Genomic DNA, 24,166 nt, shown 5'->3' with positions numbered 1-24,166 from the left:
ATCTTTGAATCCGCTCCTTTGCCGTTCTCCTTTCCGTGCCGGGGGTCCCGGGGCTGGGGGGGGGGGGGGGGGGAAGGAGGGGGCCGGGTCTCGCCTGAGCGCGGGCTCCGAGCCCGGCGCCGCCCCGCGGCACGGGGATGGGCGCTCCGCCCCGGGGCCGCCCCTGCGCCTGCTCCGTGCCGGGCCGCTCCGTGCCGGGCCGGGCCCGCCGCATGCCGGGGCCGCGGGCGCTGCTGGGGCTGGGGCTGGGGCTGCTGGTAGCGGCGGGGGCGCGGGCGGGCGGGCGCTGCCCGAGCCGGGGCTGGGGCTGGGACCGGAGCTGGGCCCGGGCCCGGTGCCGCCCTCACCGCGCCATGCAGGGGCCCAGCGCCGGGCCCGGCCCGCGGGAGCTCCGCTTCCTCGGGTATGGCTGCGGAGGGGGCGTGCGGGGGCCCGGGGGTGCACGGGGAGGGGGCCCAAAAGCGCATGGGAGTTGAAAATTGCAGGGGCGGCCGGAGGGCGGTAGAGGGTGCGGGGAAGTTTGGGGTCCGCAGGGTGCAGGGAGGGTGCGGGGGGGTAACAGGGTGGAGAGGGGCGCGGGGGGGGGGTAAGGGGTTGGGCAGGGCGCGGGGGGGGTTTGCAGAGAGGTCGGGTGGGATGGACGGGGGTGCAGGGGTGCACGGGGGGGGTGGACCCTGGCCCCCGTGTGTGTCGCCCCACATCGTGTCCCCCCCCATGCTCCCCATTGCAAAGTCAAGGGGATCACAGCTGCCCCCGGGCTGGCCCTGACCCCGCAGAGCCGGGGGGGGTCCGGCCGGGTTTCGAGGTCCCCAGGGGTGCCATCCTCCCTCCGCAGGCAGGAGGAGGCCCAGGCCATCGACCAGGAGCTCTTCACCGAGTACAAGTTCAGCGTGGACCAGCTGATGGAGCTGGCGGGGCTGAGCTGCGCCACCGCCATCGCCAAGGTGGGCACACGGGAGGCAGGCGGGGGTCCTGGGGGTCCCGCGGCGCGGCCCCGCTTCCCCAGCGTAACCCTGCGCCTCCTGTCCCACGCCAGGCCTACCCACCCAGCTCCTTCACCACCAGCCAGCCTGCCGTGCTGGTCGTATGTGGGCCGGGGAACAACGGCGGCGATGGCTTGGTCTGCGCCCGACACCTGAAAATGTTTGTGAGTCTCTCGTGCAGGCGGCTGCATGCTCCCCCCGGGGGGGGTGCCCGTCCCCCTGCACCCCCATACCCGCAAGCTTTGGGGTTCCCGATCCTCTGGCTGCTCCTGGTGCCAGAGCGCTGCTCAGGTCCCTCCTGCTCTTGCAGGGCTACGAGCCGACCGTGTATTACCCCAAGCGCCCCAACAAGCCCCTGTTTGAAGGTTTGACCACCCAGTGCCAGAAGATGGACATCCCCTTCCTCCCCGAGTTCCCGGCCGAGGTGAGGAGCCGCCCCTGGCTAGGGAGCAGCCGCCCTCGGAGCCGTGCCCGGGGCTGTTTTTCACCCGCTGCCTTCCCCGCCGCAGGCTGCGCTCATCGATGAGCTCTACGGCCTGGTGGTGGACGCGATTTTTGGGTTCAGCTTCAAGGGGGCGGTGCGGGAGCCCTTCAGCAGCATCCTCAGCACCCTCGAGCGCGTCACGGTGCCCATCGCCAGCATCGACATCCCCTCAGGTGAGTAACACCCGGACCCACCGGAGGAAGGTGCTCGGCCGGAGCCTTCCTGGCTCCAGCCTGGCCTCGGGGCTTGTTGCAGGCTGGGACGTGGAGAAGGGGAAGGGGGACGGTCTCCAGCCCGACATGCTCATCTCGCTCACGGCACCCAAGAAGGCAGCAATGCATTTCACCGGCCGCTACCACTTCCTTGGGGGCAGGTTTGTGCCTGCCGCGCTCCAGAAGAAATACGCTTTAAACCTGCCACCGTACCCCGAGACGGACTGCGTCCTGCAGCTGACCTAGGGCTGGGGCTCCGCAGGGGCTTGAGGTGCCGGGCTAGGCTTTCGTACAGCAGATCAGGGCCTGATTCTGCCAACGCCGCAGCTCTCTGCTAGGAGGATGCTCAGCACCTCACTGGGCTCCAGCCCTACCCAACTCTGCCAGCGGGATCGAAGTTCACTGCAGACCAAAGCCCCCAGGAGCTTGGGAGTGACGGGGCGGCTGCCAGGCGGGCTCTGTTTGGGGTTGCTACCTGATTTGAGTGCTTGTAGGTATAGACGTGATCCAGGATCCCCGGGGTCTGCCACGTATCTCGTACTTCAGGATAGTTTCACTGCAATAAAGGTTTATTCATGCCCTTGAAAAAAATATTTCAATACTCTGTGGGGTTTGTCCCCTTGTGTCCCTCTGTGACAGACCCATGGCAAATGGGCCTGGTGGGAACTGGCGTCACCCCTGACAGGGGGAAGGTTCAGGGAGTGAAATAAAGCTCGATCCAGCTCCAGACGAACCAGTCCCAGCCCAGCATCCCCAGGCAGCAAACGTGCAGCTGGGCCACGGCGCTGGGCTCCACCTGGGAAGAGCCAGGAGCACCCTTGGGCACCCATCAGCCAGGATCGGGACCCTCACAGCCAGATGGTACCGGCAGCTGCGCAGCACGGCAGCCTTGGCCCTTGCTCACTCTGGCTCCCTTTTCCTCTTCTTCCTCTTCTTCCTGGGGCTGTGCCCAGCATGGTCTGGCCCATCTGTGTCTTCTAGAGGTACCTCTGTCTCAGGCGGCTCTTCTTTGTCCTCCTCTTCTTTCTTCTCCTTCTTCTTTTTCTTTTTCTTCTTCTTCTCTGTCTCAACTGGCTCTTCTTTGTCCTCCTCCTCCTGCTGCTGCTGCTTCTTCTTCTTTGCAGCCTTCCTTTCCTCTCCCACCACCTCCTCTTCTCCGCTTGGCTCCTGGCTCTGCAGCATCTCAGGATCACCTCCGTCCCCGGACTGTTTCCTTTTTTTCTTCCCTTTTTCCTGCCTCCCTGCTGGGGGGCTGCTCTGCGGGGGCTCACGCTGCCGCTCTTTGTGTCGGTACGTGGCCAGGAAGGCTCGCTCCTGCTCCTCCAGACGTGCCAGCTTGGCACTCATGGTCAGGCCGTGACGGGCACCCCTGCAACGATCACGGGCAGCCGGGGTCCGGCACCTCCCTGGCAGGGAACGTGCCCCCCAGCCCAGCCTGCTCGGAAGCCCCTGCCAGGAGGGGGGAACCCAACCGTGTAGCTCCCACCAACCACTTACTTGTGTGCCGTGCGGCCCCCGCACGCTCGCATCAGCTCCTCATCTGTCAGCCTGCGGGACACAGACAGGACGTGTCACCCCCAGCATCGGCATGGGGGGGAGCGCGATCCAGACCGGGGCTCCCCCTCGCAGCCCTTGTCCCTCCCCACTGCCGCATTGTGGGGATGGGGCATGCAGCGCTGCCCCCAGCCTCGCCTCCTGGCCGAAGAAAGGTCCAGCTTCTCCTCCTCCTCGCTGCTCTCTGAGCCGGTGGGCAGCTTCGTGGGCTCCTCCCCGCATGCTGTGAGCGTGGCTGACTGCAGCAAGGAGAGGCAGAGGGGCCGTGAGAAAGGGGGACAAGGAAAAGTGGGCCCTGGGGGCCACAGCAGCAATGGGCTGGGGAGGCTGCGCTGCAAGGGGGGGTGCAGAGTTCACAGCAGCCTTCACAGAGACGCCAGCTGCTCCCCGAGCCACGTCCCCAGGGCCGGTTACCTTCACAAAGCGGCCGTACAGCATGCTGCCAGCGCTGCCGGCCTTGCGGGGCTTCTTGTTGCTGATCCTGACTCCCTGCTCAGAAAGCGTCTTCATGGAGATGCCATCCTGGGGGGAAGAGAGACGCAAAGGGCTCAGGAGCGTTTTGTCCGAGGGGCTTCGCCCCCTCCGGCAGCACCTCTCTGCCACCACGGTCCCTGTACAAGGTGCTGCACGTTGTTAGGGACCGCGGGAACATATAGCGGCAGCGCAAAGGCCACCAAAAGGGACCCCAAAGCCCTCCCCTGCCTGGCTGAGCCGGGGTACCCCCCGCCACCCCCCAGCCCTCCTACCTGCCCGGCCTCCACAGCGATGTTGGCAGCCGCCTTGTTGAAGACGTGGTCCCACCAGTGGAAGGCGAACGGCTCCGCCGCGTCGTATCCCACCTGCGGGGTGCAGAGGAGCCCCCGAAATGGCTGCAGCCGCCGGCGGCCGCTGCCGCCGAGCCCCGGCGGGGCAGGGGGCTGCACTCACCCCCGCCGTGTCACACTTCACCTTCACCCGGATGGCCTCGGCGATGCCGTCCTCCCGCTTCCCCAGCCCCCGCCCTGGGGACAAGGGCACCCGTCACTCGCCGCAGCGGCTCCCCCCGACCCCCCCGCGACCGGGGGAGGCCACCGGGGGCTGGGGCCGCCGCGAGACCCCCGGCGTGGGGGGGGCTGAAGCCGCGAAGCCGAGCCCTGCTCCCCCGGGAAGTGGGGCTGGGGACGGCCGGGGGACGGGCCCGTCAGAGCGGGGAGGGCCAGGGACCGCCGGGGACCGGGCACGGCCGGGGGCACTCAGGGAGGATCAAGGGATGGCGGGACGCGCCGCGGAGCGGGGGGACCCCAGGCCGGCCCCCACCTCGCCGCCAGCCGTGCCGCCGCAGCTGGCTCTCCGCAAACCGCATCCCGCGGCCCGGCGGCTCCGGGCAGCTCATGGCGGCGGGACCCGGCGGCTCCGGGCAGCTCATGGCGGCGGGACCCGGCGGCTCCGGGCAGCTCATGGCGGCGGGACCCGCCGGGCCGCGCGCTCCCTCAGGCGCCGCCGCCCGCCACGCGCTGCCGGTGCCGCCCGGCAAGAAGCGCCGACTGCGCGTGCGCACGCGGCCAGGCGGGGCGGGGTTCACGGCCGAGGGGCCGCGCAGGCGCACTCGGACGGCGGCGGGGCGGCCGGGAAGGGGGCTCTGCGCATGCGTACGCGGGGTGGCCGGGAACGCGCCCGGCGCGGGGCTGTGGTGTGGAGGGGTGCGCGCGCGCGAGCCGGGGGGCAGGGGGACAGACGGACACGGGGATACACGGACACGGGGACACAGGGGCACGGGGACACACGGGGACACACACAGACTCACGTATACAAGCGGGCGCGCACACGTGCGCACACACGGACACACACATGCACACGCATGCTCGCGTGCATGCGCACGCATGCACACACACGCACACACACGTGTGCACACACGGACACATGCACACACATACAAAGCATGCACACGTGCTCACGTGCATGCGCACGCACACACATGCACACACCCACACGTGTGCACACGTATGCATGCACGCACATACATGCACACATACATGCGCACACATGCACACGTGCATGCACACACATGCAGGTGCACAGACGTGCATATGCACAGGCACGCACGTGCACAGACGTGTGCACACGCACACACACACACATATACGCACACACACACCGCCCCTGTCCCCACCACCTGGGTGTGCCACGGGCGCACGCCCGCCCGCAGCTAACGGCGCATTACACGCGCGCAGCATTTTGCACCCGGGTGCCTGTGCCCTGCACGTACCCGCTCCCCGCACGTCGCGTGCACGCACGCCGCTCCCCGCGCGGTTGCACGGCACGCGTGCCTGCTGCTCGCTGCCTGCTTTGCACCGGTGCCGCTGCGTGTGGGCCGGGGGCAGAGAGGGCTCCGCAGCCTCAGAGGGTGCGTGTGCATGTGCGTGCACACACGTGTGCGCGCAGGCACGCGTGTCCGGCCGGAAAGCCCGGTGGAAGCCACGGCACGGCGCCTGGCCCCGCAGCCGGGGGCTGTTTGCTTTTCTCCAGGGCTCTGCAGTGGGCAAGGGCCAGCTCTGGAGCCGGTGCCGCGGCCCCTCTGGCCCCCATATGCGCAGCCCGGGGGCAACCCAGCCCCAGGCCCTGAGCATCGCGCAGCTGGGCCAGGCCAAGCCACGCTGCGTCCTTGTCCCTCCCAGCTCCGTCCCTTCGCCAGCTGCCACTCAAAGCTGTCACCAAGGCCAGCCTATTGCCAGGCTAGTCTCGCTATAAAACTCCCAGACGCTGGCAGCTGCTGGCACCCTGGGCTCGGGTGCACCTGCAGAGCCGGAGGCACCCCGCTCTGGCACCCCTCGCCCCGCTGTCCAGGGGGTCTGGCCCAGGTGACGCCGCAGGGATGGAGACGCGCACCGCCGCGGCGGCGTCCCCTGGATCTCCCTTTGCTCTGGCAAAGCTGCGCTTCCTAAAGCGGGAGGAGGACGTGGTCCAGCGGGGAGACAGCGTGCGCGGGGGTGTCCCCCTGCAAACGCCTCGGCCTCCCTGCGCGGCTGCTCGCACCGTGCTCTGGCTGGGCAGGAGCAGCCCAGAGCTGCCACGAACTCCTGCACGTCGCCGCTTCCGCCGACACCAGCCGGGAGAGTCGGTGGGGAGGACGGACAACCAGCCCCCAGGTGAGCAGGGGTGCGGTGAGGCGTACGACGGGGCGCGCAGAGGGTGCGTGGCGCGCAAGGTGTGCAACGGGGTGCATGACGGGGCTTGCGCGGGGTGTGTGGCGTGCAAGGTGTGCAACGGGGCGCACGTGGTGTTCATGCTGTGCAACGGGGTGCGCCCGCATACAGCAAAGACACCGACTCCGTGCTTTGCACTGCTGCCACCGTCGCACACAGCAGCAGCGTTTCGCTGGCGTGGTTGAGGGGGTCGAGGGACATCCCCTCCCCTGCTCCAGCCCCGCCAGCATCGCTCCTGCGTCTCCTTGCATTTTGCTTTCCCGCCCAGCCCCAGCATCCCAGCGCCTGCTGCCTTCCCCTCCTGCTCCCCTTGGTAAGAGCACTGGGGGCTTATCTCCAGGGTCACACCGAGCCGAGAGACCGCAGCAGCGCCGAGTCCATGGGGCAGCAGCCTTGACTGCTCCATATTTCACGGCTATCTGCTCTGTCTGCTAGGATTAAAAAAAGCGGCAATAACCTTCACAGAGGAGCCGTCTCACGGCCGCACCCCAGATGTGGCTCACGGGGCAGGGAAACCGAGGCAGCAAGGCTGGGGATATTCCCACCAGGACACCCAGGAACAGGGCAGGACCGAACATCCCAGCACCGCAAAATCTGCCCAAAGCAGACACTCTTCCCGGAGCGGCGTGGGAGGCTTCTCCTCCATCCCTGGCAGAGACGGGGCTGGAGCAGTCCACCGACACTCCAGGCTCCCAAACAGGAGATCAGGGCCGGACTGGGGCTCAGACCCATCGCCGGCACTGGGGGGGACACACACTGGGCACAACCATTGTCCTTTGTGTCACCGCTGCCAGCAGCGGACAAGGGCTGCGAAGCCCCTTTGGCACTCTGGACCCTCTCCCAGTGCATGTTAGTAACCCACTGGGTTTTGTGGGTGACACAGCCCCTCGTGCACCCATGGGTACAAGCACAGGCGCATCAGCCAGACCCAGCCCAACCCTCCCCGGGGCCATACAGAGGCAGACAGCAAGGGCAGGTACCCGAACGCCACCTCTCTCCCTTTCTCTCTCCCCAGGGCAGCTCCGGCGAGACTCTCGGGACCCTTTACCACCCGCGTGTCCTTCAGCCCTGGGGCAGGCTGGAAGACTTGCGATTTTGTTGTTTCCAATGTCAAGGGGAGCAAACAACAAATCCCAGTCTCCGCCCTGCCCCGGGAACAGGCTCCACGCCGGTTGGCGCTGCCGACTCCAGCACAGCCGACCCCGTGAGCTGGGAATGCTGCACCCGCGTGCAAACCCCGGTGAAACGCGGTCGGGACCGGGTGGGCAACTGCAGGGAACAAGGTATCAACTTGCTGGAGAAATTAAAAACAATCCAAGTCAGAGCAACGTGAATATGGACCTGAATGTGACATGGTCAGGGCCTGCTGGCAGGCAGCCGAGCGAGCTGGCGATGTCCTGACCACTCTCTAAATCATGGATTTTCTGCCCTGAAATGCTGCAGAATTGAGCAGAGAGGCCAAGGAGCATCATTCAGCCTGCTCTACCTCTAGCCCTTCCTTAACACTTCCCATAGTTGAGCAAAGATGCTGCTGCAGCAGCTCAATATACATACATGTGTGTAAATATATATGCATATACACACACACACACATTTTTTCCAAGCTATCCCACTCCATGACCTCCTAACCCCAGGAGATTTCCCTGCTGACCCCCCTCTTGCAGCACATTCAGAAGTTATTTTGAACTTGCACCCCCATAGTCAGGGCTGTGGCCACAAGAAACAGCCCATGTCACAGCCAGGGACCTTAGTAATAATAATTTAAAAAAAAATGGTTTCTTGAAAGAAATTTAGATGTTCGTTTCCTGCAATATCTCCCTCCTCCACATTTGATTTCAAAGTTGAAAGCGTTACATTCGGTTATTGGGGGAAAAGGCTGCGATTCTCCTCCAGGGAGGGGGAAGGAATAAAGTGAAAATAAGTCCTTGACAGCAGAAATATCTCCAAATCAATCAGCCAGATCGCCACTACCTGCTGAGGAAATTGCTCCTTCCATTACATTTTAAAGGAATTAATTCTATTTATCAGAGAAAAATGAGAGGAAACAGTCAGCAAGGAACACCTTTGGGCAATTCCTCCGGGAAGGAGAGATAGAACAGCGAGAAAGTGCAATTGTTCCTCTGAAAGAGGGCTTTTGAACAGCACATTACTGAGGATTAGGGAAAGCTCTCTGGAGGGGATTAATGTTTGACTAAAAAGCTCGCTTCTCACCAGTCTTCAAAGCCGCCTTTTCCTCCCAAGCCTGGGCTGACCAAAGGCGAGACCCGAATCCCCTTGCAGAGAGCCAGGGCTGGAGCGGCTGCATCCATCACACCTCCAGGCTCGTCCGACCACGGCCCCTTCCTCCTGCCAGCGATGCTGGGGAAGCCACAAGCCCTTCCCTCCCAGCTTTTGTCCCCCATTTTGAGAAGGGGGGGGGAAACGCTGCTGCTCCCACTACCCTGCCCAGAGCCGAGGCCAGAGACTCCCCAGGCAGGTGCAGGGCAGAGCTCTGAGCTCAGCACTTCGTCCCCGTGCGTGGGCATGGGCGGATCACGATGCTTTTCTGCTCCCCGAGGAATAAGGAAGGACCAGAGCATCAGTTGTAGCAGCTACAGGGAAAAGCCTGCAAAGCCCGCCAAAGAGAGAGTGCTCGGCACAACCTTGGTGGCAATAACTCCTGTAAAGGCTGAGGGGTTGGTAAAAGCTGCACCAGCGCAGAGCATTTCCCTGAGCTCGTCCCCTTCCCCGTGGGGGGGAAGCGGCTGCTCCCCTCTGCACTGCTTCAGCGCCAAAGCCAGAGCCACGAATCCATCCGGCTGCTCCACACAAGTACGGCAAAGCCCCTCCGGAGCAGCAAGGAGGAGAGCGCGGAGGGTGGCAGCTTTGCCAGATTGCCCGGGGGAAGCTGGAGAGCTGGTAGATGAACATCAGATGCAAACAGAGGCTGCAAGCTGAGATAGCAGGCTGCCCTGTTATCTTTATTTTAGCACCTTGGCTGGTGGGCTGGCAGCAGGTGAGGAATGATCTCAAACTGACATAAGAGCGGATGCTGCGACGTGGAGAGACAGGAGAAATATGTTTTCCTGCTTAAACGAGCAGAGACGCACCGAGGACTGAACGGCCTGTGAAGACTCAGCATTTCCCCCTCCTTGCTTCTCCCCCAGAGAGATGACAATCATTATCCTCCTTCTATGGGAAGCATCAGAGAACGGCTTCCACGCACTTGCCACGCTCCAGAGCCCTCTCTGGAAAAACAGGACCTCAGCTTAAGAAAAAATATCCTAACAAGAACTTCTACACAAAGCAATTAATTCTCCTCAATAATTCACAGCAGTCTGCCTACGCTGCCAGCAGGATCCCTCCACCACGCAGGTATTTCCAGCCAGCTTTGCTCGCAGGCACCGAGCAGACAGCCTCTGCGCGGCTCAGCTCATCTCAGCGATGCTGAAGCATCACCAACTCCGCTCCACCTTGCCGGGGCCCAAGCCAAAACAGCAATGGCAGCCACAGCCTCGCAGGAGCCCTCCCTCTTGGCAGGCTCGTTGCTTTGGACTCACTGGACTCCCCCCTGCCCCTCCAAGTCCCTCCTACGTCAGAAGCGGAGGGACAGGTCAGAAGCTTCTGTCCTGCCACCACGCAGCACATCAGCTCCCCTCACGCGCACGCAGATCCCTCGCATTGGTGGGATTTACACCACATCTTGCTAACGCTGAGGAGGGGGCTGGAAGGACTGTTTCCGGCTGGCCAGAAACAACAGGGTTTGGGACTAATTTTGCTTTTCAAAGAGGTTCAAACGCAGAGCACAACCTTATCACAAAGATGGGGGTACGTCTCTACTCCCCACGACCCAGTGGCACCACCTCTCCTTCCAGCTGCCTTCTCTGCTCCCTCTCACTTACCTGGTTACCCCACCCTCCCACCAGCGCATTCTTTGCAAGAGCTGGCTTGCATGGGGACAGAGCCTTTGCAGGGATAAACAGACCTTAGTCCAGGCAAAGGACCACCGCCAAATCTAAGAGATCACAAAGGACCATACACGCCTTTTTATAAGCCCATTTTTAGCTGCAAAGGGGCCGATTAGCAACGTTAGGAAAGAGCTCTGACCCTGTCAGTGCAATGAGGAACTTCACTACCCACCCTTACACAACTCCTTGCAAATTGTTTTTACGTTTGAGGAGAGGCTGCAAAAAGAAATCCACATGTATGTGCACAGCCTCCAAGAGAAGAGAGTAGATGAGGACTCAGAAAGCCTAGCTTTAAAAACCCCCAGTCTCGTTGTGATGCACATACACAAAGGCAGGAGCGTTTCCAGCCTGCGTGCACTCCCATGTTTTCTCAAGCAACCACTGCTCCACCTATGCTCTCCAACAACACAGGGTATTGATAGATTCCACCTCAAACTCAGAAGGAAGCTGGGTGCAGCAGGTTTTACAGGTAGACAAGAAAGCAGCGCTGGGATTCCTCCCATTCCCTCTCAATGCCCAATCCTCCCCTACCAAAAGAAACTAAAAACCAACCAACCAACCAAAAAAGACCCAAAACCCAACCAAAACCAGAATACTAACACCCAGCTAACAGCAAGCACCGCTACAGAAAAGCGGGGGTAAAATCCACTGTGCACAGAGCTGCCCAGGGCTCCCCTGGGCATTGGCAGCGTCCAGCTGCGAGCAAACGCCTCTAGGGTCAGCAGAAGCAGCCGCTGGCTTCTTACATACTGTGGATCAGGTCATCTAAATACAGAACTACCAACTAGTGGTTAGCTTGTCCTACACGTACTCGAGAGTCCCTAAGTCAAAGGAAGCTTCCAAGAGGGCATGTTTAGGGCCAGATTTTGGGCAAGCAAGCCTTCAAGCAGCATTCTTAAGCGTCAAAAAGGTTTCCTGCCGCAAGAGGGGAGGAAGCCCGGCCAGGTGGGGAGGTTACACGACACCCCACGCTATCTGCAAGAGGTAAGCATGGGGGAGAAGACAGCCTAATCACCAGTAACTAGGGGAACTCAATCAGCTTAAATGTGGCAATCAAGGAAGATACATGGAGTGCAGGGAGACAGATGGTTGTGCGCATTTATTTTTCTTTGATAAAAATGGTATGCAAATTACACAGCCATGGAGGCTCTTGGGAAAATATCACCCTGCTGGTCCTCGGGGAGTTTCTTGGAGAGTCATAACATTCAAACACACCAAAATGGAAGAGGGGGGGCAGAGGATGGATCTAAACTGGGAAAAACATGAACTCCAACATTTTCCAGTGAAGCGAAAAGATCGTTAACTTATTTTTCAATTTCCTTTTTTGTTTTTACACTTTCAGGAACGAGCCTACTGAGCACAAGAGTCAACAAACCCCTGACACTGCTGCGCAAGAACTAAATTGCTTGGGCAGAAACACACCTTTCAAACACACTCTTCCGCACGGCACTTTCAACTCAAGTTCAAGAACAGCAAGCTTGATCCCTGAAGGCATCTAGGCTCCTTTACACCATCCCGAGAGTGTAAAGAGGCCCTACTTCAAATGTAGTTTTCATGCACATTAACCCTCTACCAGGAGATCAGAGGCACCTGTGTGCAAGGGACACAGGCTCAGTTCATCCAATGGAGCATTAAGACAAATGACATCAGAAATTTCCAGGTCATTTCAATTTTTCTTTTGATCCATTCCCAATAAGATGCTGGGAGAAATAAAACCCAAACTCGGCTCAAGTTTTAAATATTTGCCTGAAAGGAGGGCTAGGGGAGGGAATCATGTACAGTTAAAATCAAGCTACTCAAAACACAATCATTCAGGTAAGTAACTAGAAGTATCGCCTCTACCATCTAGAGAGAGAGAGAAGAGTGTCTGAGACAGAGGGCATATTTAGGAAAAAATACACATCTGAAGTCTCTGTGGCACGATGAGAACTGGAATCCACATACAAGCCAGTTAAAGAGCATTTCAACATGAAATCTTAACTTAGTAGGAAGGTCAGGGGTTAAGCTGTATCTTTTTGTTTTAAATACATGGACAGCTGTCAGATATGAAAATGATGGTGGGCTTTCCTGAAAGATCCCCCTGTGCATGTGTATGGATGCATGTGCTGATGTCTGTGGGGCAGCATGACAAGAGTTTAGGAAGGCTGGGAGCCCAGCAGTCTCTCAATAGCTGCATTGATGTCTCCACCAGTGGCAATAAGCGCCTGGAGGTTGGCCTCACGATTAATGAAGCCCATGGCGTTCAGCTGCTCCAGCTGCTGTTGGAATCGCACTTCAGGACTCTGCGCCTACAGAGGGAAAGGACAAAGACCTTAGGAGTCAGACAGCAGAGATCAACATCTAATACGGGCAGGGCCAGCAATGACGGCTGAGCGGGGACCCTGAGCTCAGCTTTAGGCGCACCGAAATACTCCAGGCTCGTTTAGCGATGTCACCCACCTCCCCACATTGCCACGGGCTTTGGCACAGCAGCCACGCTGCACACAGTTAGTCCAAATTCTATACCTACGGTGACAGCAGCGCTGGGAGGAGGATCCCTGGCACTCTTGGCTTCAAACCTGTGCAAAGGGTTACTACAGCCTGAAGAACTAGCCAGCCTGAGACACCAAACTTAGCATAAAGCACCACAGCCAAGAGAAACCTGTTGGGGACCACATCCCTAGGGTGGGGTGGGGTGGGATCGGGACAACCTCTAGCTCACCCTGGAGATGTCCCTCCCCAGAAGCCTACCAGCATGCAGCTGGGCATTACATACTTGAGAGCTTCCTCCGGCCAGCAGCTGGATCATCTGCTGCATGAGCTGCTGTTGGGGGTTACCACCCCCAGCTGGAGAGGCACTGGCCGGCGTCGAAGCGGAGGGAACGGGGTTCTCCGGGATTGTGCTTCCTCCTGTGGAGGACGGGGGCATTCGAGGCATGCCGAAGGAGCCGAGGCTGCAGAGGAAGGCAGGGCGTGCTCAGAGGCAAGCTGGCGCTTCTGGGTGTCCCCAGGGAGCTGGGCAGCACGGTAACCAGCAGGCTCTGCCAGGCTGGCCCTCGCTGAGGCCAATACTACAGGACAGCTTTGTAAATTAAACCGGCTGCGTTTGTATCCTGGTCACACATGGTGCTGGGAGTAAGCAATCCTAACAGAGGCACAGGCCTGAAAGGAACTGCAGAGACTGAACGTGACCCACGCTGCCAGAGAGCAGAAGGCCTGAGGGCTGCCGGCAGACCAGTCTGCCCCAACATTCCCACCCAACTCTGTAGCTGTGCATCTCCTACTGTTCTCCAGAGATAAAATTCTTACTGTTCATACTGAATATAGCAAACAAAAGATGGAGGAGGGACCAAGTGGTTTCCAAACCTTTTCTCCAAAAAGAAAGGGCCAAGGATTTTCCACGTGAAGTACAAACAAGCAGAAAGTGCTAATTAGCTGGAGCTCACAGAGGCCTGCAGGCACACACACACGCAGAAGTCCCCACGACAGAGTGCCCGAAGCAGGTCTCCTTGATGAATCAACAGCTACTCTGCCTGCTGGTCCCAAGCATGTCAGCTCTGCCTGCTGAAACCCACTCTAAAGCGCTTATTACCTTGGCACTAGTCCTGGGGCCTCCGTTTGCAGCGTCTGGAGTCCCTGCTGTATCTGGAGGAGCGCCTGCATGGCGCGGGGGTTGGTGAGAATGGAGAGGGAGTCTGGGTTCTGCATCTGGGAACAAAGGCAAAAAGACACAGCGGTACCAAACAGCGAGAGCTTCCGCAGCCAGCGATCCACCAGCTTTAAATCTGAACAACAACCAGCACAGAGCTGCACCTCTTGCCCTGCAGCCAGAGCGAACCTGCGAGTCTGGTTCCTCCTTCAAGTCTCCAGACTGCAGGGCTCATCTACAGAGATACTCATAGAGTTTAGATCAAATTTCCTAAATGAACTAGGTGAATCAGATTAGAACTGGGGGCACATGCCTTTGGAATGAAAGTGATTTTATTTGATTTACCTGAGTGAACCAGCTGCTCTAGCACAATTAGCCATTTTAATTTTTGGAAACTCATTACAGCGAGAGACTGTCCACACGGGGGTTTCATGTAGCTTAACTAGTCTAATTTGAAGTCCACCTTTAGGAAATTTAGATTACTTCACTTAGATTGCCTTGTCTAAAGAAGCTCTTCCTTTCTCGCTCCCCTGAACAAACCCCTTTCTTTCACAGCCCAAACCACCCAAGCCCACATGCTTCCTAGTCCACTTGACTAAGCAGCCGAGATACTCCCTTTCCTACAGAGGATGGAAAAGCTCTGGAGCCCGGGGGCTGAGAGCAGCACAGGGCCAGACAGGGGCCTTTACCTGCTGCAGGAAGACAGGGAGCTGAAGGCGGAGCTGTTCTTGAAGCTGTGGATTCCCAGCAAAGAGGGGGACATTTACCATGATCTAGCAAGAGACAGCACACGTAGGTAGGGTCAGAGGGTTGCTGCCACTGGCTGTTAATCCCTACGTAACTAAGCCATGAAGAATGAGTCAGTCATGTCCCTGACTCCCTCCCTGGGCTTTCAACATGTTCCCCTGCTAATGGGGACTGAAACAGGACAGCTCAATTCCTGGCAGCAGCGTGGAACAGGGGCCACTTGGCCAGGGGCAAAGAGAAGGGCCATTCCCATGTTCCTTTGAAAGCCACCTTTTTTGTTAGGGGCTCTGCTAGGGCACAGGGTTCAGTACTGTGACTGCCTTCAAGCTATCGAGAAATACACCAAGACTGTCTATATTCACTCAGCTCTCCGGTTTCTGCAAGAGGAACCACTCCAACCATAGAAGCAGACTGGTCTCACAAGCATTTGTGCTCACGGCCTGTCTGGCAATAGAAGACAACTGCAACACTTTTACCTGTGCTGCAAAGTCCGGGTTCTGGGCAAGAGTTTGCATCATGCTCCGCATATAAGGGGCTGAGATCATGTTCTGCATCAGCTGAGGGTTTTCTGAAATCTGCTGCAGGAGTCCTTGCATCTCTGGGCTGTTAAACATGCCTGCAAGGGGAACGGGAAGAGAAGACAAAGGAAAACCCCTTACAAGCCTGAGCACTGCTGCAATGCCTGAAATACAACATAACGGCGATGCCTTCATCCCCTGGCCAACAGCAAATATCGCTGTGGACAGCCATGGTAGCGCTTTGCTTGCCACTCTCCCATGCTCTTGAGGGCTGCAGGGACATCGGATTTCCCAAAGTAGCCCTCCGACAGGCGCACAAGAAATAACCCATTTGTGCTTGCAGCTGGGCTAGAATCATTCATCTGTAGAGCAGCCACGGACAGGCACTCAAATGCCAGAGGGAACTGCCCTCCAAGGAAGCCTGGGTGACCTGTTCAGTCAGTAGCACCCTCTGGTTCCTCTCTCGCTTACGTACCAGCCCCAATGCTAGCAGCATTCAGCCCAAAGGGGTTGGATACAGTCGGTGTGCTTTGGGTGGTTGCCGAGCCAGTGCTCCCTTCACTGCTGGGCGCCTGGCTCTGGGAAGCAGGGGGCGTAGGGCTCCAGGGGTTCGGTAACGGCTCTCTGTTCTCCGTCCGCAAAGGCTGAGAGCTTGAGCTATCAGAATTCCCCGTCAAGGAAGAGAAAGGATTGTTGCCAAACTAGGGAAAAAGAAAAAAGAAATAGCCGTAATCAGTTAGTCCCAGCAGAGAACATCGGACTAACCCCACCACGGTACGAGCTAGGGAACAGCCGATCATATTCATCCAGGTCCAGAATTTGCTAAACACGTGCCATAATTTGCCTCTTGAGAAATCTGTAATCCACAACACACCTCGCTCAGAAAAAGACCAGGCTCAAGAAGCGGCCACAGCCCTAGATTCGGCTCCCAAACGCAGGGCTTCAAAACATCCATGTAAAATCAGCACCCGGACATACCAGTAGGTAATGCTAGACTGGAGTATGTCTGCACAGCCTTTTGCAGACAGACCTGCGCTCACTCCTCCTGTGCTTCAAGCCAGCTGGATCTCAGCCAGCTCCAATCCAAAGGCGTCAGGCTTGAGCTAATACAGTAAGCCGGGCTGAGAGCAGAGAGCTGTGCTAACGAAGCTATGGGGCCTTCACATCGGGGATGGCTGGCATCCAGCCTGCTTGGAGACCAAAGGAGCGAGGGCAGGTCTCTGCTCAGATACACCAAACCGTGTAATAAAAGCAGACGACAGGCACTGCACAACGTTCTCCTGCTAGTGGCTGCATTCATCATCTAGAGCGGGAGGGGATGAACAGCTGCGCTTTGGGAAGGCTGCCCCATTAGCACGGGGGTCAGGGAAAGACCCCCTTCCCATGCTCAGCACGCTACACCCCACTTACAGGAACGCGGCCAATACCTGCTCCCTGGCTGCACTAAACATGGGCTCCTGGATGTCCGTGTACATCCGGCGCAGGGCGTTGTATCCTCCTGGAATGCTCTCGAGGTTACTCAAAGCACGGTCCTGGTTCCGCATCATCTCCTGCATCATGGCAGGGTTACGAGCCAATTCCATTGTCTGGGAGAAGGAGGAAAACGTGCAAAGCTCAGGCCCATGTGCACCATGGAAGGCCGGAGTGGATTAAGAGACTGGTTAGCAGCCCAGTGGTATTCTAGTGATCTACCAGCCAAGCACTGAAAGAGTTAAATCTCAGCTCCCAGAAGAAAGAGTATAATTAAACCCGTTTCACAGCCAGAGAGCAGAGAGATCATTTATCCAAGCAAAGAGAGCCCAGGGATCCTGGCTCCTCCCATCCTTGCTCAGCTCTCTTCCTTCTCAACCTCAGTTCAGCTGGATGAGATTGTTTTGTCTCTAAGCAGTATCGGGACATCCAAACATTTAACACCCATATGTTCCCACTCAAAGTAGATGGACTGCATTCAAAAACTGAGAAGGTGGAAGAGATTGGATCCTTCCCATTTCAAGAAAACCAAGAAATTCCCCCTCTCCAGACTTCTGATGGGTCTCCCCTGCACAAGGAACATCCAGATCTCATTTGAGGAGCTGCTTAAGTACGGACCATTCGCAATGTAGTCCTGCAGCTCTGGAATTTCATCTATGGCCGACACAGTTGAAAGAAAGATAACCAAGAAGCAGATGGAAACTAGGCTCATTCAGCAACAATCCAGAAAGACCTCCTGACAAGTCTTCCTGGGGGAACAGCACAGTCCTGTCAAGGGCTATTTCACACTCAGGCTCTAACTCATCCCTTATGCTTCCCTTCTGATGAAACTTTGGTCTTCCAGATAGCCAGTCCTCTAGGGCATGGGTCCCCTCTGTTCTGGGACTATACAGAAAATCGAAACCTCTAGGATCCCGGCCTACAACTAGTGCTCTCCGCTGACACAGGTAGTAAAATATTGACTGTACAGCTCTGTAGTCTATACTTAATCTATCAAGAGAAATAGAGAGAAACAAAAAGCTTTTGCAGTAGCTTCACTTCTCCGTGACTGCTTTTACTCCCATTCCTGAATCAGAACATGGTAGCCTTGTATGCAGCACGCTAGGACGATCTCAGCATCCTTTTTTGCCCCACACAATGGATTCAATAGCCCTGAAAGGGAGATAAGAGTTGCAAGTATGTGGGTTGAGTAATCAGTATTCACATAACTCAAGACCACCATCTGTTTGTGGGGAGCTTACAGCAGGAAGGAAGAGATCTCTAAAATCACTGATCTGGCATTCACACACTCCCTTTGGAGAGCAGACACTGGAGCTGGTCCACAAAGATGCTCCTGAACATGCTTTCAACAGGCCCTGGCGTGCTGACTCACCTGCCTCATGAGCTCTGGGTTATTCAGCATGTGGCTTATCTCCGGATTTCGCTCCATGAGCTGCTGCATCTGGGGATTGGCCATGATCATCTGTCTCATGAGATCAGGGTTAGACATCATGTTCTGCACCAAGGGATTCTCCATGATCTGAGAAAGCATCTCTGGGTTGGACATCAGCTGCCGCTGCATCTGCTGCTGGAGCTCCATGAAGTTGGCAGAGCCCATCCCAAGGTTGCCCAGCCCAGTGATGCCGCCAAAGCCAGCTGGAGAGGGAACAACACACGGGGAGAGAGGCGTGAGTCAGTAACTGTCGGCAGCTGCAAAAAGAGGACAAGCACATCAGCCAAACTGCACCCACGCTAATCTAGGGGTACCCCATATTCCTACGGCAGCCAGCTCTGAGGGAGGACACCCCCTACACATGCTTCCCTAAAGGCTTTGGCGTTATCCTGAGCAGGGAAACCGAGGTATGCTGGTGGAAGCGACTCATGCAAAGCCTACAGCAAGCAGACACAACTACGGGGGTCAAGAACCCCAACTCCTTGGTCTAATCCTAGGAAATTCTTCTTTCGTGTCACGCCTTCTCACAGCCATCACTTACACAGGATGGATGTAGCACTGTTAGGGCCTCCATCTCCAGGACCTCCCATGGTCCCTGACCCACTGCTCCGTCTGCTGCCGCTCCCTGCGTCAGAAACGGCGCTGCTGGATGTGGAAGGCTGAGATGGGGCAGCAGGAGAAGAAGGGGTTGCAGTGGGGGCAGAAGCAGCATTGGGGGCAGAAGCAGCAGATGTTGAATCTTGGACCCTGCAAAGAAACAAAAGAAGGCATTAAACTCCTGAGATTCAGGAATGGTGAGCAGAGTCCTCTGTGGCGGACACAGGATGGTGCACCCCACGCTGACCGAGCCTCCCTTCGCGCCTCTTGTCCCCACAGGAGCCAGCCCTGGCTGCTTCCATTCCCGCCTGCACGGCTGCACAGCTGTGCTCCCAGATGCCTTCCATCTGCTGGAATCTGCCTCCCATCTTGATGCATAACAGCCCCTGACATTTTATCCTGGCCCACACGAAGTGACTTGACTGGTCTTACCCTGAGTTGTATCTAGCTCTGCCTTGAATCACACTGAACTATTTACCTCAGCTATATCCTTGAGCAACGAGTTTGCTCCAAACAGGAAAATCCTCCTGCTGCTCCCACAGAAACCACAGGAGGTTACAGCAGGGCTAGTGCATGGGCTAAACAAGAGTCTGCTTTTCTGCAAATCCTCCCATGCACTAAATATTCCTATCAGTGCTCCTGGGGGCAAAAATAAGTATCAGCACTACTCTACAGATAGGGAAACTGAGGCACAAGGCAGCTAGCATCTGTCCCACGAAGCTACAGAACGTTTCTGGCCAGCTTGGCTATGAAGTCACGTCTCTGCCACTGGCTGTACCTTGCATGCAAGGCTCCTCCGTCCAACACAAGCTGACTAGAGCTTCTTTTAATACACACGTGCAGATATTGTGCCATAAGCTACAGCGTAGTAGATGCTGGACATCAGCTTTACTGAGCAAACCAACCCCAGCTAGTACCTTGTAATCACAGTTCCTCCTCAGGATTTTTATAGGAATTTGAAAGAGAACATCTAAAGATTCTCTGAAGCATCTGCAGTCATGACAGTGAGCCCTGGACTAGTGCTGAAGAGCTTTCACATGAAATTAGACCACAAAATTCACTTTACTCGCCTCAAATAATGCTATTATGCCACTGACAAGTAAATAAGAACGACAGCTTCTTGATTCCCCCCCCCCCCCCCCCCAAACCAAGAATGCTTCCTTTCTCTAACTCCCTTTCCTTTTTCACTCTTATTTTAGGACTTTAAAAATCAAACCTGAAGGTCTCTGTTCACTTTCCAGACTCACCTGACTGCTGCTGAAAACCAGCGGCCACTGAGAGAGAGGCAGGGAGCAGGGAAACAAAGCAAATAGGAAGCTGAACAAAAAAGGAAGAAGGAAGCTGGAGAAAGGTCACTTGGTTTCTCTCAGCACAGGAAGAGGCTGTAATGTCTTCAGTAAGCACTTCTCTGTGACTATTAGCAGGAAAAAAAACGAGCAACCTAGGACAGCTCTCTTGTTTACCCTTTGAAATGGTTCGCAAGTACCGCAGTTTGCTGTGGAGACGGTGGTAAACAGCATCAGGCTATCAGGCTACCTGGAGATGCAGAATCCAGAGAGAGGCCTCCTGCAGAAGCTGACAATACACACGCTTGTCTTTGTTAAAAAAAAAAAAAAAAAAGCGGGGCAGGGGGGGGAAAAACCACTAATCTTGACTTAAGCCAGTAAGGCAGCTCTCCAAGGGGACAGCAGAACTGCACAAAGAGATGCAGCCCCGTTAGTTCACCAGGAGCCCGATCAGACTGCAGCAGGGAGCCCAAGAAATGGTTGCGAAGGGGGTTTCGAGATCAAAAAGACGTGGCTGCGCCTGAAGTACAGCAACCGTTCCCAAGAACCTTCTGTGCCCGCCGCTCCATTGGATAGTGCTGGGAAAAGCCTAACCCTGCAGGACCTTGCAGTCAATCCTGCGTCCCTTTCTCAGGCCGAGCTACACAGTGCAGACGGACACAAGTGAGCCTTGTCCAAACTGGAAGCTACCACGTGGTGTAGTACAGCACCTGCCTGTCTGCACCTGCCCATGCAGACATACTTGAGGTACCACACAGAAACACTGCTCTGCCCTACAGATAGTGCTCTGCCTGCGCGGCGTGCCTCCCATGGCACCCAAGAAAGTGTGAGCACAGGCTTAGAGCAGAGTATGTGATAGGAAGCAAAAGAAAAACTGGGTATTAGTTTCAACTTCAACACGAGTTCATTGGGAAAGTAATTTCTGTTAACAGCACCTTATCTTTGTTAGAACTAGTATCAAGTTCCAGTGGGTTCTTTCAAGATTACTAAATTATAAAGACTCAAAATATGCAAAGCCACATACACGAGTTGTGTTAAAAAAAAGAGTCAACCCCCTCAGGTACTTGCCACAAACTTACACAGCTGTGTAACCTAGAGAAAAGACAGGCCAAGCGATAAAGCCCACAACTGCATGGCAAAGCCGTGGCGGGGAGAGAGCCTGGGAGAGTTCTCCTGCCAGACCACCGCTGCCAGACTCGCACACCCCCAAAGCCAGCACTCGGGCCTCACACAAGTACTCTGCTTCAGCCGCCGATGGGGCAGAAATGCTCCACCATCATTTATTCGCATCATCCATTCACCCTCAGCCCACCAAGACAAAACAGTTTCTTACTTCTGTGGAGTCTTAATGACCAAGTGTACAGTCAGCCCATCTTTGATCCCATGTTGATTCAACGTGTCTCCATCCTTCAGGATCTTCCCAGCAAAGATCAGAACCAGCTGATCCTGTTTGGCTTTAAACCGCCTGGAAATCTCTTCTTTGAACTGAAAAACAAACAAAAGCATTTTTCAGGCAAAGGACCGAGACCAGAAATTTAAAGCTAACACTCCAGATATCATATCCACTATGCAAACAGCATAAGGAACTGACAGTCCTTCAGTACCTCACCCAAAAGGAGCCCATGCAGGTACCAATTCAGTCATCAGTTGCTGAGGATGTCTGAGGCATTAAGAAAAAAAACAAAACAAAACAAAGACAAGCTCTACACTTACAAAATGTGGAGTAAATTTCAGAAAGAATAGAGCAATTACCTCAAGAAGAGCTGAAGGCTTCCAAAGCAAGATCAAGTGTGTCTCTTAGGTCTAATCCAAATACACCATCTATCCTCTGAATGACTGAACATTTTTTTGCCCCTGCTCATTTGATTTTTTTCCTAAGGAAAGCCCAACTCTGATTTAATACAGGACAGAGCTCTATGGAAAAGGGAACAATCCTTTATCAGCCAATGGAAATAAACTAGGTCTTCTCCAATTCCTATTTCTGCGACTGAATTCCCTATGAGCATGCCACACCACATAACACAGACACCTCTTCTTTACTGTGTGATGGGGTGGGATTAACACCTGCCAATAAGATTGTCATTGCTAGCCCAGCTGGGGCATTCCCAAGCTGGTCTGCAAGGAAAAAAAAGCCTTGCATTTGGAAGCCACAAACTACAGGAAATTCAGAGGGAAAGGCCAGCACGGAAAGAGGACACACCTGTGCCAGAGGAGCTCGCAGCCTTCGCACCAGAACCCTCAAAAACAATGCCCAGGAGAGCACAGCCCTGAGCCCCAGGTCATCCTGGTCGCAAAGCTTCATGCCTTCCTCTGCACAAAGCCATCACTTAACATCCCGCTGATACCGAAGGGCTCTCAGGAGCCAACCAGGAAGGAGCAGGAGGGCCACACGTCCTGCAGCCCCTGCCTACCCCACGACCCTGCTCCCCAGAGATCTCCGCCAGGTCCTTCACACCGCAACCTTGTGCCCTACATCCCGGATCAAAGCGCGCAGCAAGCCAAGAAGCCGAGAGCCGTGCCGATGACACCTTGCCCCAGTGGGCACAGCCACTTCAACGGTGCTTGAGCCAGTCCTTGCAAATTCCAGCCCCCTCCCACTCACCCCATGCCACGGTGCCCTGTGAAGCTCCCTCACAAGGGGCAGACCCCCCCAGCCCACATGTGGGCTGATGTTCCCTTTCCTCTGCTGCGTCCAACCTTCACCCCAAAGACTTGCCCAGCCCCTCTCCCCGTGCCCAAGGGATCTGCCTTCCCGTGTCCAGACCCACCCCACAACACCCAGCTGCCTCCCCACACGCAGCCCCGTACGCACTCATCCGACTCTGCCCCCAAAGCCGCTTCTCCCCATCACAGCACCCTTCCCACACCAACCGCTCAAGGAACACCTTCCCTCCCGCCCCCTGCGCAGCCCAGCCCATGGGCCGAGCCCCCAGACCCCCACCCCGACCCTTCACACCCCTCTCCCCACAGCCACCATCCACCCCAAAGCTCCCTTCTCCACGACCACTCCCCACAAAGCCGCTCTCCAAGCTGCTCACACCCTCCCTCCCGCATCCCCAACAACACCCTGTTTTCGACACCCACAAACTCTCCCACGGATTACCCCCAGGACCATCTCCCCACCCCACTCCCGGGACTGTCCTCATCCCTAGTGTCAGCTCCCCTCTCAAAGCCCCCCCGCCAAGCCCCCGCCTTCACCCAGGTCTCCCAGCTCCCTCAAAGCTTGGCTCCCGCAAGGGCCAAAGGCCAGGGGTGCCCCCCAAGCCTCCCCAGCTCCCCCCAACCCGGAGCCAGGTCTCCAAAAGTCCTCCAAGTCCCCCTACCCCTCACCTCCAACCCAAAGCCGTGTTCCCCCACTTCTCAGAGCCCCCGACTCCCTCACTCCCCCTCGAAAGTTCTCCTCCCTCCCCAAAGCCAGGTCCCTCCCCAAAAAGCCCCGCACTCAGCTCCCTAGCCCGTCACCCCCAAAACCAGGCCCCCCAAGTCCCCTCAGCCCCTCACCCCCGAGCCAGGCCCCCCTCGCCCCTCCACACCCCCCAGGCCCGCCCCCGCCCCCACCTCGCGCACGGAGGCGCCGTCCGCGATGACGATCTCCTCCTTGTCCTTGGGGGTCTTCACCGTGACGCGGATGAGAGCCCCGCCGGGGCCGCCCAGCCCCGCCTCGCCCTCCCCGCCGGGGCCGGGCCCGCCGCCGCTCGGCTCCGCCATCTTCGCCGCCCGCCCCGCCAGCCCGGGCCGTCGCCAGAGAAAGGCGGCGCGCGCGTCGCCGCGCGAGAGCGGCGCCCCGGCCCCCCCCGCGCCTCCGCTACCGCCCCCTGGCGGCCCGGCGGGGAGCTGCAGCGCTGCGGGGGCGGGGGGCTTAAAAGGGCGGGGAGGGGGCGGCGAGAGAGCGGCAAAGCGGGGGCAGCTGCCTGCAGTGCTGCCTGCAGTGCTGCCTGCCTCGCCAGCATCCCCAGCATCCCCAGGTGCCGTACGAGAGCCCCTCCTTAGCCGGATCCGTCCTGCACCCGCTTCGTTAGCTGCATCTGCAACCCCTCCTATTAGCCGGATCCATCCTGCACCCCCTCCCCCCTATTAGCTGGCTCCAGGCTGGATCCCCTGGGTCAGCTGGATCCGTCCTGCACCC

The 24,166-nt window shown here is 57.4% G+C and overlaps 3 protein-coding genes across 5 annotated transcripts; 1 reads left to right on the top strand and 2 right to left on the bottom strand.

Moving 5' to 3' along the window:
• Positions 1-197: 197 nt before the first annotated feature.
• On the top strand, positions 198-1,944 carry NAXE (NAD(P)HX epimerase). The gene is made up of 6 exons (XM_072846810.1): positions 198-403; positions 836-944; positions 1,037-1,147; positions 1,294-1,407; positions 1,493-1,640; positions 1,723-1,944. The coding sequence occupies exons 1-6, from the start codon at positions 213-215 to the stop codon at positions 1,923-1,925; spliced, it is 876 nt and encodes a 291-aa protein (XP_072702911.1). The 5' UTR covers positions 198-212; the 3' UTR covers positions 1,926-1,944.
• Positions 1,945-2,409: 465 nt separating this feature from the next.
• On the bottom strand, positions 2,410-4,768 carry GPATCH4 (G-patch domain containing 4). 2 transcript variants are annotated; one of them, XM_072846809.1, is made up of 8 exons: positions 4,686-4,736; positions 4,530-4,619; positions 4,161-4,234; positions 3,980-4,072; positions 3,648-3,755; positions 3,372-3,472; positions 3,177-3,227; positions 2,410-3,048 (listed from the first exon to the last, which is right to left on the bottom strand). In XM_072846809.1, the coding sequence occupies exons 2-8, from the start codon at positions 4,603-4,605 to the stop codon at positions 2,580-2,582; spliced, it is 972 nt and encodes a 323-aa protein (XP_072702910.1). In that variant the 5' UTR covers positions 4,606-4,619; positions 4,686-4,736; the 3' UTR covers positions 2,410-2,579. The 2 variants fall into 2 exon arrangements, with proteins under 2 accessions (XP_072702910.1, XP_072702909.1); XM_072846808.1 differs by having other exon boundaries at positions 4,530-4,768.
• Positions 4,769-11,442: 6,674 nt separating this feature from the next.
• Positions 11,443-23,819, bottom strand: UBQLN4 (ubiquilin 4). Of its 2 annotated transcripts, XM_072846605.1 has the most exons (11): positions 23,599-23,819; positions 21,374-21,525; positions 18,699-18,904; positions 18,098-18,360; positions 16,683-16,841; positions 15,731-15,956; positions 15,214-15,353; positions 14,680-14,763; positions 13,934-14,049; positions 13,118-13,295; positions 11,443-12,650 (listed from the first exon to the last, which is right to left on the bottom strand). In XM_072846605.1, exons 1-11 carry the CDS (start codon positions 23,746-23,748, stop codon positions 12,498-12,500), a joined length of 1,827 nt encoding a protein of 608 aa, XP_072702706.1. In that variant the 5' UTR covers positions 23,749-23,819; the 3' UTR covers positions 11,443-12,497. The 2 variants fall into 2 exon arrangements, with proteins under 2 accessions (XP_072702706.1, XP_072702707.1); XM_072846606.1 differs by lacking the exon at positions 14,680-14,763.
• Between the last annotated feature and the right edge of the window lie 347 nt (positions 23,820-24,166).

This window comes from Ciconia boyciana, chromosome 26 (genome assembly GCF_034638445.1).
Source record: "Ciconia boyciana chromosome 26, ASM3463844v1, whole genome shotgun sequence".
Taxonomy (NCBI): domain Eukaryota; kingdom Metazoa; phylum Chordata; class Aves; order Ciconiiformes; family Ciconiidae; genus Ciconia; species Ciconia boyciana.
This window is presented reverse-complemented; position numbering and strand designations above follow the sequence as displayed.

Excerpts from the sequence above, each read along its gene's own strand:
- NAXE (XM_072846810.1), top strand. The coding sequence starts at position 213 with ATGCCGGGGCCGCGGGCGCTGCTGGGGCTGGGGCTGGGGCTGCTGGTA. Across the intron at positions 945-1,036 it reads GCGCCACCGCCATCGCCAAG|GCCTACCCACCCAGCTCCTT; the intron begins GTGGGCACACGG and ends GTCCCACGCCAG. Across the intron at positions 1,641-1,722 it reads CAGCATCGACATCCCCTCAG|GCTGGGACGTGGAGAAGGGG; the intron begins GTGAGTAACACC and ends GGCTTGTTGCAG.
- GPATCH4 (XM_072846808.1), bottom strand. The coding sequence starts at position 4,671 with ATGAGCTGCCCGGAGCCGCCGGGTCCCGCCGCCATGAGCTGCCCGGAG. Across the intron at positions 4,235-4,529 it reads GCGGCACGGCTGGCGGCGAG|GGCGGGGGCTGGGGAAGCGG; the intron begins GTGGGGGCCGGC and ends CCTTGTCCCCAG. Across the intron at positions 3,473-3,647 it reads TGTACGGCCGCTTTGTGAAG|TCAGCCACGCTCACAGCATG; the intron begins GTAACCGGCCCT and ends TCCTTGCTGCAG.
- UBQLN4 (XM_072846605.1), bottom strand. The coding sequence starts at position 23,748 with ATGGCGGAGCCGAGCGGCGGCGGGCCCGGCCCCGGCGGGGAGGGCGAG. Across the intron at positions 18,361-18,698 it reads CAGTGCTACATCCATCCTGT|CTGGCTTTGGCGGCATCACT; the intron begins GTAAGTGATGGC and ends TTCCCTCTCCAG. Across the intron at positions 13,296-13,933 it reads GCCCCAGGACTAGTGCCAAG|CCTCGGCTCCTTCGGCATGC; the intron begins GTAATAAGCGCT and ends CTTCCTCTGCAG.